The sequence below is a fragment of the Bos indicus genome, chromosome 17, assembly GCF_029378745.1.
Source record: "Bos indicus isolate NIAB-ARS_2022 breed Sahiwal x Tharparkar chromosome 17, NIAB-ARS_B.indTharparkar_mat_pri_1.0, whole genome shotgun sequence".
NCBI classification, from domain to species: domain Eukaryota; kingdom Metazoa; phylum Chordata; class Mammalia; order Artiodactyla; family Bovidae; genus Bos; species Bos indicus.
In genome coordinates, this window is record NC_091776.1 from 52,772,781 (window position 1) to 52,790,503 (window position 17,723).

A 17,723-nucleotide genomic window follows, 5' to 3' on the forward strand; every position below is an offset into this window, starting at 1 on the left:
CCCCTAGACAAAAGCTAACGACTTTATCTGGCATCGAAAGGGCGATGCTAAGTGTATTTCAGTACTGCCTTAACTGTCTTTAGAATCATCTACTGTTGCATAAAACAGAACTGCTTCCTTAGATCTGACACTTTCCTCCATGGCTGGATCACTAGGGACCACAGTGGAGTGGGCCTGCCTATTTTCACACGTTGGTTACTGAAAACAAAGAGATACGGAACTCTCTGCTGACACCTGCCTGAGCAAGGCAGCCTGAGGACAGCAGCATAAAGAAGGGGCGCTGGCCGTCTGGACCTGCTGAGCTCCGGTCAAGCCGGTGTGCCTTTCACTGCCTGAAAGACCTTCACGCAGTCTTACAGAACTCCCAGGACCACAGAAATGTAAACTAGCATGTTTTTTTAAAAAAAAAAACTTCTTATAAGCAACATGGACAAATGAAACCTGTCTCTAAGCCTATGTGAAAACTTCAGTAAGAGGGAAAATGAAGTTTTGAATTAAAAGTACATTTCTAAGGCATCTTCCAATCTCAAATAAAATGTGTTAATTTTCAGCCATGGCACCTGAGAGCATATTATCATGTTAAGCCTTTAAAAATTATTTTTAGGCATAATTCACTTTTATCATTTAAGCGTACAAAAATTGTTCTGAGACAGTGGTTTGAGCAGAAAAAATGTTTAAGAAATCAGCTTAGGAAATGATTAAAAAAATTATTTCACAAAATGGATTTGTTGGAGTATTAGCTAACAAATTACATATACTTCACCTAATAATACCTAACAGAAAGAGTAGAAATAGATGAACCAAAAGAAAAGGAGGTTATTTATTAAAATATCTTGTAAATTTTTCTCCATCTTCTGACCTTTCATAGCATTTTATTCATAGCATTTGTGTAACACTAAATTCTCTGTGGGCCTTGGTCACTAACAGAGTGCCTGGCAAATATACACTGATCCAAAGATTGTGTTAATTCAACTGTAAAGCCACAAATATATGTATCTTTATGTATACATCCAAATATATGTATATCTTTATATATGTATCTTTAGCTGTGTGCATGCTGTATAGGAGAGTATTGCTTTGAAACACAGCAATCCTAGAAATAACAGAAATAGTGACCTCTAGTGGTAGAAAACTGCATTTCTCCTATCTTAATCACAAGAGATTAAAATTAAGAATTCCACTTTATTTGAAAAAAAAAAAAGTAATACCGTATCCTGTCCTTTAACTTACAGAAATGTATTCTCTTCCTAGAAGGAAGAACATTGAGGGTATGTATGAGTAGACCCAAAAATGTTCATTTAATTTCTATTTTGAATTTTATCTCCAAATCTATGATTTTCTTAATACAAACTACGAGAATTACAGTCCAAAAAAATCCTGGCTGGCAGGGCCATATATGGATCAGATCTATATCTCAGTGATTCTCAGTTGGGAGTAGAGAAAGGAGGGGCTACACTCTAACATACTGGGGTGAGTTGGGGTTAAAAGTGCAGGAGAATATGGCAGCCGGTGGAGAGATGTGTGTGCAATTTTTACACTGCACATTATTGACAAACTTGCTTTCAAATCATGAACAATTCATCTCCAATATTATTATTTTGGGGTCATACTGATGTAACAAAACACATGAAGTTTTCCGACTGCAATAATTACAGGTGATTTATTTGGAAAACTGAAAAAATGTTGAATTTCTAATTTTTACCTAGTGTTTGCAAAAGTATGAACATCCTCCCTTCTTTGGCTCATAAGATTCTTTCTTAATGAATTTTTAAGCCAAGTGTTACATTTTTAGTAAGAAGTATAGTCACATACTCAAGCTGGAAGGGACAGCAGTTCCTCATTTTACAGAAGGGAACACTGAGTTAACTGGGAAGCATGATGACAGCTTTAAAATGTCCCGTATGGTCTCTCTTCATTTCTCAAAGAGTGTTAAAATTAATTACATAAATACATATAGTATTTTGAGGCAGGCACAGTTCATTTAGCCCACCATGGTAGTACCAAAGAAAGTACAGGTTACAAAATATATAACTATTCAATCACTTAAACAATCTATTTTTACCAGTAAAGACCAATTCGTCATGCAGGTAACTCTTCTCTTGCTTGAGGCGAATGATCTCTTCTCGTTGTTCATTATTTTCTGTTGTCTTTTCATTTAGATCCTCTTCACAAATAGAAGGGGGAGAAAGTCCTCAAATAAATACTAGTTTCTAGAGGAATATACACTGCAAATACCTCTCATGTCCTTAGCACCCACTTCCAATCCATATGAAGTCCTGTTGGATCTACAGCTAAAATGTCCTGTATCTGACATTTCACTGCATGCTTGGCAGTGATCCTGGCCAAGGCTCCCACTGTCTCCATGCATGAACCTTGCCTCTTCCATTGCAGCCTGATGTCCACAGAGCCATCAGGGCCATCTGCTGGCACCACTTCTCTGCTAAAAGCCCTCATACTACATTTAGGATGAAATATAAACTCAGACCCTTAAGCCCTGTACAGCCTGGCCCTGTCCTTTCAATCTGTTCCTTTCACTTGCCCCAACCCCCGAACCCACCCCAGGGCTTTTGCATTTGCTGTTTCTTCTGCCTGGAAGATCTTGGCCCAGATTTTTACATGACTAGTTCTTCCAAGTTTCAGCTCAAATGTTCTCTTCGAAGATGTCTTTCCAGTGCGCTCAAACTAAATGAGTCTCTGTCCCTTACTCTCTGGCCCACTATCCATGACCCTGTTTTTATTTTATATTTTTTAAACAAATGTTAAATTTCTAAAATAAGGCATAAAAATTGATAAAACAGACTTCTTTTTACTTTTAATCTTACCTAGGTATACATAACATTCAATAAATGTACTGAATGCCTGCAATATACTCCAAGGGCTGTGCTATCAGAGTCCATCCCTGCTGTGAAGGGGCTTATAGTACGATTATGGTTTTAGATGAAACTACAAATGGACACAAAATTATCATTTGCCAGGAGTCAGGGCATCATTAGAACAAGATTTTAGCAGGTGGAGTCTTTTAAACTAAACCTGTCACAATAACCTTTCCCAATTTCAACAGTAACTCCCTGCCTCACAAGGGGCCCCACCTGGGACAGAGGCAGAGTAACCACACCATTGCACCACTTTGTCATTCTAAGGCTGCCTGTTCCACTGTGAGAGTCAGTCCTCAGGTCCAACTGATGACCACTTACAAATGCAATCATCTGGGTGTGGAATTAAGACCCAGATAGCTCCTGAATCCAACAGCTTCTTCTGTGATACAGTTGGGAAAAGCCAGAGCCAAGTGGGCCTCCCCCTTTACCCTCTGTAGATAGATAGATACAGATTCAGTCGTGTCCGACTCTGTGACGCCATAGACTGTAGCCTACCAGGCTCCTCTGTCCATGGGATTTTCCAGGCAACAGTACTGGAGTGGATTGTCATTTCCGTCTCCAGGGGATCTTCCCAACCCAGGGCTCAAACCCCGGCCTCCTGCATTGTAGACAGACGCTTTACCATCTGAGCCACCAGGGCTTTGTAGACAAATGCAAATTTTTACTCTATCACCTAGATCTACCTCCAAGTATGTAGCACTAACCTATCTGCCATACCCAACCTTTGTTTCATTAGAAAACTTCAAGGAGTAGAATAAACCATGGAGTTACTGTGAGAATGAAAAAGGAAAAAGGAGGACACAAAAGGAATTCTCCCCAAAAAAGAACATCCACTGAACAGCCACTCTGGTAGTCTGTGTTGTAGGTGGCAACTCCTTATCCCTCCCTGCATTCATTCCTCAATTTTTTTTTTTTTTTAGTTTCTCCCATAAAAGGACAGAGGATATTTTTCCATTGCCTGACTCTGGGTTCACCCATGTGATTCACTTTGGCCACAGAATGAAGGGCAAGTGATGGTGTGCCAGGCCCTCTTATCTTTCTGCTTCCTCTCTTAAGTTTCTGCCTTCACCATGGGAAGAAATGCCCATACTACCCAGCCGGGGAAAAGATGCTCCAGTGGGCCCAACAGAGATCAGCCAAGTCCCTAGTGGCTTCCAGATAAATGAGTTTATCAAAGGACACCACTGAGATACCATCGTTGATTGCCACAAGGCATATAGTAGCAACAGTTAACTGGTACAGCAAAGGCAGGATTATTTTTTAAATATAATGCATTAGGCAGTTTTCCCCACTCTTGCTATTCATCTTGTAACACAAAAACTGCTGCATACTTCTATACAAATGAACATTTCATGATGGGACCTAATGCTAACAACAGACCTCTTCCCAGTTATCAGATTAAGTGAACTCAAATGAAGAAATATATTCCCAAGATAAAACACCTCCATTTAGGCCTCTTCCTTACCTTTTAATTTATTGACTTCAATCTTAAGTGCCTTCAATTTCTGCTTATAATCTTGCTTTTCTTTCACAATACAGGTCTCCACCATCTTAGCATCACGTAAGGCATGCTCTAACAATTTAAATTTACCCGAACAGTCAGCAATGTGATTGACGGCCTCAATAATATCTTTGTCCTAAAACCCAAATTTGAAAACTGTTACATTTTAAAATGCCAATTAAACAAGATGACACTTACTGAAATCTCATTGTGGAGCAGGGATAAATTGGGAGACTGGGATTGACGGGTACATACTACTATATAGTCCGACATATATATAGAATAAATAACTAGTAAGAACCTGCTGTATAGCACAGGGAACTCTACTCACTACTCTGTAATGGCCTATCTGGGAAAAGAATCTAAAAAGAAGTGGGTATATGTGTATATATAACTGATTTACTTTGATGTACACTTAAAACACAGAACATGGTAAATGAACTATGAAAAGTAAAAGTGAAGTCGCTTAGTCGTGTCCAACTCTTTGCGACCCCATGGATTGTGGTCCACGGAATTTTCCAGGCAAGAGTACTGGAGTGGGTTGCCATTTCCTTCTCCAGGGGATCTTCCTGACCCAGGGATCAAACCTGGGTCTCCCACATTGCAGGCAGAGGCTTTACCTCTGAGCCACCAGGGAAGCCCTAACTGTACACTAATAAAAACTAAAAAAAAAAAAAAGACCACATTGTGTAACTGGGTACCCAGTTGCAATCCAGCGCTTTCCATGTGTTAACTCATTTAAGCCTCATAGTAACTATCTGAGGTAAGAAATATTGTTATTACCCACATGACAGAGGAGTAGACAGGAAATTGGCCACAATTACACAAGCTGGGTTTCCTTGGTGGCTCAGGAGGTAAAGAATCCACCTACAATGCAGGAGACCTGGGTTTGATCCCTGGGTTGGGAAGATCCCCTGGAGGAGGGCATGGCAACGCACTCCAGTATTTTGCCTGGGGAATCCCATGGACAGAGGAGCCTGGCGGGATGCAGTCCATGGGGTCACAAAGAGTCGGACATGACTGAGTGACTAAGCATAGCACAAGTTAGTGACAGTTTTGATCTGAACTTGGCTGGCTGGCCCCCAAAACCATGCATGAACCACCAGTTTGCAGTCTCAGAAAGTCTAGAACCAAACATTTGATTACCTATGAAACTATAATAGCAATAGGAGGACTGGAGGCCCTGGAGTGGGCTGTATTTTCTGGATTACAGATAAATCCCAGAGGCCCTCTCTTCCTTTCCTTCTTTTCAGCTTCTTAAGACGACAGACTCCAAGACCTCATCCCAAACCTACCCAAGCCAGAACCTCTTATTGTTGAAGTGGTTGTTTTAATTACATAAAAGGTATCTATCTGCTTGTTGAAAAGCAATTCAAATAACACCAGAAGGTATGAAAATAATAAGTAAAAGTACTCTCCCCACCACTCATAGGGAATATCGATTATCAGCAGGTTTCACCTTTGCTTAAGGACAAAGGTTTCTGTGGTAGCATCATATATGCGTTCCTGAAACACTTCACAGTTTGCATATCTCACGTTAGGAGGATTTATGGAAAAAATAGGGTTGGGGCAGATCATTCAAAAACCGACAGGGGTTGGGATGCAGCAGATGGAACTTTGTGATCAGATAACAAAGTAGTCTGATAACTTCACAGTAGTCCTATTAAGTACATGGACACAGTTAAGCAAATGCCATCGCACACACACCAGTCAGGCAATCATTTTCAGCATCTCAGTACTGGCAGCTTTACCAGGACTTTGCTTCGATGGAAACTGTAGGGGTTGCTGAAGCCAGGAAACTGGTCACTACTTGATTAAAGACAACTCTATAGATTTTAATACTTTCTCTTTAATTTTCTGAAACCTTGTCCCTGATCATGTGGTGGAAAAATCACATTATACCAGCATCACTTCTCTAGTCACCTGTGGTCAAACACATGTGTCATCAAATAGAAGAGACTGTTTATCAGGACTTCCCTGGTGGTCCAGTGGTTAAGACTCCACACTCCCAGTGCAGGGAGCATGGGTTCGATCCCTGGTCAGGGAACTAATTCCCCACATGCTGCACGATGTGGCCACAAAAAAAAAAAAAAAGATAACTGTTCATCAACCACTGTTTATGGCATGTTAGTGACTATATCAACTGCTGATTGCTAAGTTTTCTTTTCAATTAAAAAACATTAACAAGTAATCTGACTGCTAATAACTTTATGAGACCTAGTAGTAGAATACCTCAGAAGAAAATCAGCTAATTCAGGCATGCTAGACCGTGGAACAGGCCTTGAAGACAGAAACCCACAGTGGAGTTCTGCCTCCTCTCAATGCCTTGGGCGCGTCATTTTAAACTTGTTTCCCTCATTTCTAAAACCAGAATTTTAAAAAAAGAGAGTAATGTTGATAGCTCACCCTATCTGTGGGTTGCTGTGGGACTTAAGTGAGATAAGGTACATGACTATACTTTGTCGACCACAAGGTGCCTGCCACATGCAGGCATCATTATTCTGCGTTACCTTCAGCTTTATCATGGTGGTGAGAGCCTGTTCACGAGCCTGCAGTTGTCCCACTTGAGCAGAAAGTTCCACTAGCGTGTTGCTGAGATTTTCATTTCTAGCCTACAAGGAAAAAACGCAAAACACTAACCCAGTCATTTAAAAGCTTTCACTACTCTCACCAGCCATAATCTGTGCTCATTCTTTTTGTTTTTTCTTTAACCTTTTCAGTAACAAAGGGAGCTATTTAAGCAGTCATCAAAAAGCAACACAAACATCTATTTCCCCTCAGTTCTTATGATTCCCTTCTGAATTCTATCAGTTACGTTTATAAACGTGCCTTCTTCCTAATGGTCTTTTATGTATACTTTCTGGTTGGCGAGAAAGAGGAACATGAACGGGAAGAATGAACAGAAACTGGATTAGTGAGAGATTTCCTTGGCTAAAATAAAGTAGCATTAAGAACTTCTGTGCATCTTTTTTTACTTTATGTTGAAATAACTTCACATTGAGGTATTCTCACTTATCAGGGATTTTTTTAAACCATAGATCTAGATTTGACGGAGGAAACTTAAATGCATATTACTAAGAGAAAGAAATCAATCTGAAAAGGCTATATACTCTATGGTTTCAACTACATGACATTCTGGAAAAGGCAAAACTATGAGATCAGGGGTTGCAAGGGACTGCAATAAAGAAGAACAGAGCAAAGAGGGTTTTTAGGGTTGGGAAAATATTTCGTATGATATTACAATGGTGGTTACAGGTCATTATTTGTCAAAACCCACAGAATGTACAACACCAAGAGTGAACCCTGATGTAAACTATAGACTTTGATGTCTCACCCAATGATGTGGCAATGACATGTCACTGGTTACAACAAATGTATCAGTTCCCCTGGGATGCACAATGTCCATAGTGGAGGAGGCTGGCTGGGGGAGGGGGCGGGGGAGGGGGTATCTATGAGAAATCTCTATACATTCCACCCAATTTTGCTATGAACCTAAACTTCTCTAAAAAAACAAAGTTTATTAATTTAAAAAAAGAAAAAAATCTCCCTGCTACAGACTGAACTGCATCCCCCCTCAAATGCATATGCTGAAGCCCTAACTTCCAATGTGATGGTGTTTGGGGGTGGAGCCTTTGAAAGGGAATTAGGTTTAGATGAGGTCATGAGGGTGGGGCCCTCAGGATGGGATCAGAGCCCTCAGAAGAAAAGATACCAGAGAGCTTGCTCAGGTGCTGTCTCTCTCCCTGTCACATGAGGACGTGGTAAGAAGGTGACCATTCCATTTACAAGTCAAGAAGAGAGCCCTCACCAGAAACCAACCATGCCGGCACCATGATCTTCAACTTCTAACCTGCAGAACCGTGAGGAAGAAAATCTCTGTTTTTTAAGCCTTCCCTCAGTCTATGCTATTTTGTTATGGCAGCCCAAGCTGACTAACATACTTCCATTTTTTAATTTAACATATCAAGAGATTCTGGGCTTTTCCTTGTGGCTCAGTTGGTAAAGAATCCGCCTGCAATGTGGGAGACCTGGGTTCGATCCCTGGGTTGGGAAGATCCCCTGGAGAAGGGAAAGGCTACCCACTCCAGTATCCTGGCCTGGAGAATTCCATGGACTCTATAGTTCATGGGGGTCGCAAAGAGTCAGACAGGACTGAGCGACAAAGTTCACTTTCACATCAAGAGATTCCATTGATAGTTTTCACTTATTTTACAGCTAGAAACTGTCTAGAAGAGTAATCTGAAAAAAAAAATTTAAGACATAAAATCTATACAATTATTATGAGTTACTAAGATTCACTATATTACCAAGATCTACACTGCTATCACTATGAAACAAGAAAATGAAGGCAGTTAACAACAACAGCAAAAAAAGGCTTTCTCAGGCTTCCCTAGAGGCTCAGTGGTAAAAATCCATCGGCCAATGGATTCGATCCCTGGTCCTGGAAGATCCCACATGCACCACAACTACTGAGCCCGTGAGCTGCACCTACTGAAGCCGGTCCACCCTAGAGCCCTTGCGCTGAAACAAGAGAAGCTACCACAATGAGAAGCCCGCATACCACAACGAGAGAGTAGCCTCTACTCTCTGAAACTAGAGAAAAGCCCTTGCAGCAACAAAGACCCAGTACAGTAAAAAAAAAAAAAAAAAAGATAAATAAATATTTTTAAAAAGACTGTCTCACTGTGCCTCTCAAAAAAGCATGAGCTCAAAAGATATTTGATGACTCATCAGCCAGGACTGAAAACTGAAAGATCACTCTGACATTTTGTTCCCAATATGCCACTAACATTCGTTTCATCAGATTAGACACAGTTATTCAGGAAACATAATTTGAAGCTGCGTGATGATACTGATCTCAGACTTTGAGAAAGACTTTTAAAATTAACCCACTGTTGATAAAATGAAGGATGCTACCAAACAAATGGCCTAAAGATTAAAAAAGAGCTGTAATGAAGTTTCATCTTCAAGACAAAACAACACTGCTGCTGCTAGGTCGCTTCAGTCGTGTCCGACTCTGTGCGACCCCATAGACGGCAGCCCACCAGGCTCCCCGGTCCCTGGGATTCTCCAGGCAAGAACACTGGAGTGGGTTGCCATTTCCTGGCTAACCAAAGCTCACCATCCGTATAAAACTGTGACGCTGAATGGATGGGTACACTTTTATACACACACACATTTAATGGAAATATTTAAGTCTATGAACTACTTTAATAACTGAAACACAAACAGAATTTGGGCTAGCGAAGCTTTCCTGAAAACCAATCTCACCGGTTGACTTTGTCGTACAGCAGAAACACAACATTGTAAAGCAATTACACTCTAATAAAAAATTAATTAATTAAAAAAAAATAAAACCAACCTCAAGGTCTTCAGAGAGGAGAGAGGAATGGGTTGCCTTCTGGGCCATCTCCTGAAGCTGTAGTTGAGTCTTCTGAAGAGTACTCTGGCATTCAATTTGGTTCGATTCAAGGCTTTTTACCTTCTTTGTGAGTGACTTGATTATTTCAGTCCTTTTATGTAGTTCACCTGAGGGAGATTATTTTCAGGCAATGGTTTAAAAGTAAGGGTGCTAAGGAATCTTTCAAAGGTTAATTCTTCTTTGAAAAGTTTTTATTACGAAATGCACGATACTGTACTCTAGTCAAGACACCAGCAGCAACCCAGAGCCCTGTATGTCAATTCCTGAACAGTCTCTCCAATTCCCCACCTTCCAACCACCATCCTGAGCTTACTCATTTCCTTGTTTTTTATTACAGTTTCACTATCTTTGATCACATCCCTAAAGAGTTTAATTGTGGGAATTCTGTTTGCTGTTTTTCACTTAAGATTATGATTCTGTGAATTCTCTAGTGGTCCAGTGGTTAGGACTGTGCCCTTTCACTGCCAAGGGCACAGGTTTGATCCCTGGTCCGGTTACTAAGATCCCACAAGCTGCACTGCAGGGCCAAAAAATAAAGATGATGATCCTGAGATGTGTCCATGTGGCTGTGTAACTCCTCCTTGTGCACTGTCATTCCTACATAATAACATTATATGATCATGCCAACATTTACTTATACATTCTACTATTGATGATCATTTGGACTGTTTCCACTTCACAGCTATTATGAACGATGTTGCTCTGAATATTCTTGCATAAGCATCTTCATGCTTTTGCAAGAGCTCCTAAATAAAATGTGGTCCCTCAGACCAGCAGCACCAATATCAACTGTGAACTTGTTAAATATGCAGATTCTTAGGCCACAGACCTACTGTATCACAATCTACTTATTAGTAAGATCCCGAGGACTTCCCTAGTGGCTTAGATAGTAAGAATCTGCCTGCAATGCAGGAGACCTGGGTTGGATCCCTGGGTCAGGAAGATTCCCTGGAGAATGGAATGGCCACCCACTCCAGTATCCTTATCTGGACAATTCCATGGACATAAGAGCCGAGTGGGCTACAGTCCATGGGGTTGCCAAGAGTCCGACACGACTGAGTGACTAACACTTTCACTTCACTTTTAGGTAATTCACTTGCATACTGAAGTGGGAGTATTCTTCCAGAAGTGGAAATGCAGAGCCAAAGCTTGGTATATCTTCAACTTTACCAGAATTGTCACATGATTTTTCCAAAGTAGTTGTACTAATTGACTCTCCCACCAGCAGTCAATGAATCTTCCCTTGCTCCACAATTTTACCAGTACCTGGTATTTTTTGCCAGTCTGTTAAGTGTAAGAAGTCTCATTACGGTCTTAATTTTCGTTTTCATTTCCCTAATTTACGAGTGAGAACTTTTTTGTAAATTTATTGGCCAGTTTTCCATGAAATGCCTATTCAAATGTCTTGATCATTTTAAAACCAGATACTAATGGTTATACAGGCAGACCTCTGAGATATTGTAGGTTCAGTTCCAAACCACTGCAATAAAGGGAATATCATAATAAAGTGAATCACACAAATACTTTGGTTTTCCAGTGCATATAGAAGTTATATTTATATGGTAGTATATTGTATTCTATTAAGTGTGCAACAGCATTATTTCCAAAAATCAATGTGTACACCTTAATTTAAAAATACCTTATTGGGACTTTCCTGGTGGTCCATTGGTTAAGACTCTGTGCTTCCAATGCAGAGGGCACAGGTTTGATCCCTGGTCAGGGAACTTAGATCCCAAATGCCGCATGGCATGGTCAAAAATTAAAACAAAATTAAGTTTAAAAAATAAACAAATACTGCATTATATGTATATATGTGTGGGTGCATACAGTTAGAGTAAAATCAGATGGTCATCAGGAAACTGAAAAATTAATCATGTTTAGACTGTCACATTTACAGAATCCTTTGTGTAATAAAAGCAAAAAAAAAGAAGGGGATATATGATTATCTCTCTTATTTTTTTTGACTGTGTCGGGTCTTAGTTGCAGAACCCAGGTTCTCTGGTGGAGGCATGTGAGCTCGGTAGTCATGGCATGAGGGCTTAGTTGCCCCATGGCATGCAGGGTCTCAGATACCCAACCAGAGATCGAATCCACATCCCCTGCATTGGATTCTTAACCAATGGATCACCAGGCAAGTCCCTACTTTTCTATAAACAGATCTAGTATCTCCTCCTCTAATACATTCTAGTAATATTAACATAGTCTGACTGTCAATAGAACAGTCAGATTTTAGGATAGCACCAAAAGGATGACAGTTAAAATATGGTACAAAGGGAAATTTTTGTAAGTCACTTTTGAGGTTACTGTAATTTTAAAAGATGACTGTTTTAAGTACTTGAGATCAAGTTCAATATCAAAAGTTTAAAATCTTTGAGTCAGTTCAAAAGGAATGATCAGTTCAGTGGCATCTTTATTCATATTCTAGCTCAAAACTGATTTCCTTCAGGTTCGCTCTTGACCCTCCCTGTCTACTGGAGCTGTCTCAGCACTCTTTCTACAGTTAAGTGTTAATACTTTGCTTGCCCTACTTTAATTCACATTGTGTTTGTCTGTCCTGCTGTGAATGTTCATGAAATCCTATCTTCAATTAAACTCTAGGACAGCAGGGACTGTGTTGAGATGTTCCTTCTCTATTTTTCTCATGAGCGCTTTCAGTATGTTGGCATGTACCCGCGCTAGATGGATGATGCTGAATGTATGTCTGACCTTCTAATTTGCTGCAACGTTCTTCCAAAGTCAACACTTTCTGCCGATCCTCTTCCCATGAAAGAAGTTGTCTCTGATGTACTGCAACCATATCATTGAGCTCTCTGTCTCGATCTTTTAACTCTCCAATGAGCAGCTGCAGCTCTTTCCGTTGTTTCTCAATAGTGGAAATCTCAACCTCTGACCCGATGTTCTAAATATAGAAAGTAATTTCCAAACAATTATATTGGGTTGGCCAAAGGAATTTTAGGGCCAACTCAGTATCTTCTTTTGCTGCCAATTCAAGGTAGCAACTTGAATCAATAAATTTTATTTCTTGATTACAACATGGTGGCAAAATTATGTATATTTAACATATGCTAACATCTACTATACACTCTGTCTCTATCATTTTCTGTCATACCAAACACACTACTCTTAAAGAGCAGGACCAGCTGTAAAACCTCCATTGGTTAATCACAGATAAACCCATTTCTGCATTTTTTTTCTTTGCTGTCAACCCTCCTTGTATCAATCAACAATATTATCCCCCATCTTATACCCCCATCTAGCAATTCTAGAACAATTAAGTAAAGGGAAACAGGAAGTAAATATTGTTTAAATATAACTGGTCCAAATTCAACATACCTACTTAAAAACAAATTTTGTAAAGGAAAAATTTCAAACATACACAGAAGATAAAAGAACAGTATAATGAACTCACATTTGCTCAGTAGCTAGGTCTTACTACTATCAAAAATTTTGCAATGTTTCAATCTTCCTTTTTCTTTTTGTGGTTGATAAAAAAATGTATTTTACTTTTAGATACTTTGGTATGCCTCTCTAAAAATGAACATTTTTATATAGCCAAGATGCCATTTTCATGCCTAACAAAATTATCTACAATAATTTCTTTTAGGCATACATCATTTCAAAGTCTAGTGCAGTCAAGTTGGTCTCAGCTAAGTGGGAATCCAGAATGAGCCACTTGGTGGCTCCAAGACCTTGGGCAAGTTACTTAACTTTCTTAACCCTTAGTTTCTTTGCTGTGAAATGGTAGTAACACTATTTTCGATTTCTTAGTCATGTGGATTAAGCAAGATAAGGTCTGTAAAGCACTTCCCATTGTGTCATTAAAATGACACACTATTGTGTCTTTAAAAATCAATCAACAATTAAATCTAAAAGAGAAATGGAAAATTTTTTCCAGCCAACCTGAGGATTGTAACCTGGGAGACAGTCTTTCAAAAAGCTCTGAGAACCATTCTGCCTGTAAGATGTCAAAACACAGTTACATATGTTTTCAAAACAAAGCATTGAAAATACATCAAAATAATACATTCACCTTTACACAGTTCAGATTTGCACAGACAAGGCAAGTGGTGGGTCATTGTGACCCCTTACATGATTGAAAAAGGAATGCTATCTACTAAGGAGTTGCTTGCTAGTTCTAAGGAAAAAAAAAAAACACCTTTTTTTTTTTGTAAGCAGGCATTCCTAGGTCTTCTAAAGGGATCTAGTTAATGTATAAGGGGGATGCACAATACACATGAGGAGGGTGTGGCTCAAAGTGCAGAGAAAATTTTATGTTAAAATTTTCATGTCCTGCCTTAATAAAATTTTGTTCCATCATAACCGATCAACAAACATTAGCTATTATTAACAAATTATCAGCTAGGCTGTAAGTCACATTCTGAAGTATGGCACTGTCCCCATCTATGAACTGAAGAACTAAAAAACAAAAAACTGAATCACTATGCTGCACACTGAAACTAACGCAATATTGTAAACCAATTATACTCCAATTTTAAAAAAAGGGTTACTGTTTACCAGAGACCCATGTACATCATTATTGCTTTCTGAATTATAAGAGTTGTAGAGAAATAATAATGACGAATTAATTACTTACTTACTAAACACAGAAAATGGAACTTGGAGTCAAGGAATTCCAAGCCATAAGACTTGAATTCCAGTCTTTGGTAAGCCATTTCACTCACTCATTCACTCAACCAATATTCTCTGGGCAGACCAGTCGCTTGGGGCATTGAGCTCGCCAGCCAGGAGCACGGATTCTAACACGGGAAACAACAATGGACCAAGTGTGCAGAACACGTTCATTCAACCTATACGGACCAGATACATGCACATCTTGGGCAAGTTTACTTTCAAGACGTTTTGGGAAAACTGGTGATTACAGCGCTGCTCCACTTGCAGGTGGCTGGGAAGCAAGGGCAGGTAAGCGAGCAGGTGTATAGAGAAACAATCTGCAGATGCCCATTGATATATCGTTAAAAAGTGAGCACCGCGCCTGGGCTGAACACGTTTTCATTAAGGTAAGGAAACGGACGTGACGCTCCCCTGCGTCCTGGGTATTGTTTCACATTTTAAGCAGGAACGATTCCTGAGTAACCCCCATGCACGTTGTCCCAGAGGACTGCTCTCCGCTAGCCCTGGGACGAGCCGGCGGAAACCGGAGGCGCCGAGGGGCGGCCGCTCACCTGGCGCCCGGCCAGGAAGGAGGCCGAAGGGTTCATAGGTGTTTCCTCCACCCCCAGAGACAGTCGGTGTGCGCAGCGTCACCTTAGAAACGCCATCGGCGCGCCTGCCCGGAGCGGCGGGGGGCGAGCCCCGAACCCCGGAGCCCCGCGCCCTCGCCGGCCCAAGCCAGCCCGCCCAAACCGCCGACTCAGCGGAGCGCGCCCGGCCCGCTCGGCCTACGGCGTCGCCGAGCGGCCGCCCCGGCTCTCGCGAGACCCCACGGGGGGCTGGCTCCCTCCTGGCGCGAGCCGCGCCGCCATCCTGGCGTTTTGTTCTTGCAAGTCTGGAGACTCTCGAATGGTTTGTCTGGCGATGTAAAAGCCGTTACCCGCGGCCCGCAAAGAACCGCTCCTTCACCACTACCCAGAGAATGATGGAACAAATGAACGGCCGTCTCTGCCACATCGTCCTGGCCTATGTATGACCAGCTGCTTACAGACTCGCATCTTTCCCTCCTAAACTGTGAGCGCTGTCGCCTTAGCTGCCCTGCACGTCCGGGTAGGGAGAACAGTCCGTACCTGGCATTCAAATGGATGGAGGCAGACGCCACCTCTGGTAGTAGTTGATAGTCAATTGCTGACCAGCCCCGCAGACAGTTCTAAACTGAGAATCATAGATGAAGAGAGTAAAAAGTTTCGGGTTTTTTACTCTTGATGTAGCTCTTTTGTTAAATAACGAGGTACCCCTTGGGGTGGGCGTGCACCCCCTGGTGTACATCAAATTACGAGATGCACCTTTTGGGGTAGACGTGATGCCTCAGGGTGGACGTACACCCATCCTGCTGCTCAGCCTGGAAGGGTGCTGTCCCTCTTGAGGGGTGCTCGGGCTGACTTCATCAGCCCCTGGATGACTTGATTCCTATTGTTAAATCAGTCCCTGTCCTAAGTCAGGTGATTCCCATTGATTCAGTCAACACCCTGTATTGTGTGACTCATATATTAAACCAACCCCTAAATCACGTGAGTCGCCGCTGATTAAATCACCTCCCTCAAATACTGTCACCCACCCCCAACCCCACCCCCACCCCCGTTAAATCGAGTCCTTAAATCGCCTAAGGTTCATTAAACCAATGAAACATTTTAGGTTTCCTGACCCCCCCCCCAATTAAATCAATCTGCTTAACTCTCGGGACACACATTAAGGAGGAGATTGATTTAATTAGGGTCACTAAAATCACTACAGATGGTGACTGCAGCCATGAAATTAAAAGACGCTTCCTCTTTGGAAGGAAAGTTATGTCCAACCTAGATAGCATATTCAAAAGCAGAGACATTACTTTGCCAACAAAGGTTCGTCTAGTCAAGGCTATGGTTTTTCCTGTGGTCACGTATGGATGTGAGAGTTGGACTGTGAAGAAGGCTGAGTGCCGAAGAATTGATGCTTTTGAACTGTGGTGTTGGAGAAGACTGGAGAGTCCCTTGGACTGCAAGGAGATCCAAGCAGTCCATTCTGAAGGAGATCAGCCCTGGGATTTCTTTGGAAGGAATGATGCTAAAGCTGAAACTCCAGTACTTTGGCCACCTCATGCAAAGAGTTGACTCATTGGAAAAGACACTGATGCTGGGAGGGATTGGGGGCAGGAGGAGAAGGGGACACCAGAGGATGAGATGGCTGGATGGCATCACTGACTCGATGGACGTGAGTCTGAGTGAACTCCGGGAGTTGGTGATGGACAGGGAGGCCTGGCGTGCTGCGATTCATGGGGTCACAAAGAGTCGGACACGACTGAGCGACTGATCTGATCTGATATTTACTAAAGCAGATTGAATCAGTGGGTGTGCTGTCCCCCTTGGGAGGGGCATACACTTCCCTGGGGTAAGTTAAATGATGATGTACCCCCATGGGGTAGAGGTGCACACTCTGAGGGTCCTGCCCCCTGGGAAGCAGGTGGTTGTGCACCCTGTGGGGGGGAGACCCTTGGCACTTTATCTTGACAATATTTACCATGTTCTGAGTTGAGATTAAGATTTTCTTCTCCTGTTCATAATCACTCCTTCCCCCTTTTTACTCATATAGGAACTGAACTATAAAAAAGTAATGCTTATTATATTTAATCTCTGGTCACCCACCCCTACTGCTTAACCCATAAGATGGCAGTGCTGGCAAGACAAATTCGTAATAGTATTTCAACTTTACTTTTGGTTGACTGTGAATTAGCAAAACACGCCCTCGTGTTCATAAAAGATAACCTGAACATGGAAAAAACAAATTTAAAATTTCTTACCTTGGAGCTTCCCTGGTGGCTCAATGGTAAAGAATCGGTAAAGAATCCACCTGCCAACGCAGGAGACACAGGTTCGATCCCTGTTCGGGGAAGACCCCACATGCTGCAGAGCAACTAAGCCTGTGCACAACTATCGACCCTGGGCTATAGAGCTGGGGAGCCACCACCACTGAAGACCATGCTCCACAGCAAGAGAAGCCACCGCAATGAGAAGCCTGCAAACCAAAACTAGAAAGTAGCCTGCACTCTCAACTACAGAAAAGCTCTTGCAGCAATGAAGATCCAGCACTGCCAACATTTTTAAAAAGAAAAAAAAAAAAAATCTTACCTTGAAACTTTACTGATTTGGATGACACCTGTCTCCTTAGGATAGGCTCATGTTCAGGAGAACCAACAAGGCAATGCCTTAGAGTTAAAAAATCAAGAAAGCAAATGCTGACGAATTGTTAAATGACCTATCAATAGATGACTATGCAG

General features: G+C 41.6%; 1 protein-coding gene across 5 annotated transcripts in view; it reads right to left on the minus strand.

Annotated features, from left to right (window-relative positions):
* The window catches only part of CCDC62 (coiled-coil domain containing 62), a 44,563-nt gene extending 28,553 nt beyond the window's left edge, over positions 1-16,010 (minus strand). For 3 of the 5 annotated variants that reach the window (XR_011561151.1, XM_070769472.1, XM_070769471.1), the window contains exons 1-6: positions 14,983-16,010; positions 12,506-12,698; positions 9,740-9,906; positions 6,888-6,989; positions 4,342-4,513; positions 2,063-2,164 (exon numbers count right to left, since the gene is read on the minus strand). Coding sequence is in view for 4 of the 5 variants with exons in the window: in XM_070769472.1 (XP_070625573.1) it covers positions 2,063-2,164; positions 4,342-4,513; positions 6,888-6,989; positions 9,740-9,906; positions 12,506-12,698; positions 14,983-15,018 (772 nt within the window). In the remaining variant the exon portion in view is untranslated. Of the gene's footprint in view, positions 1-2,062; positions 2,165-4,341; positions 4,514-6,887; positions 6,990-9,739; positions 9,907-12,505; positions 12,699-13,699; positions 13,755-14,982 lie in introns of all 5 variants that reach the window. The other 2 variants (XM_070769473.1, XM_070769474.1) reach the window with 2 other exon arrangements.
* Positions 16,011-17,723: the final 1,713 nt, after the last annotated feature.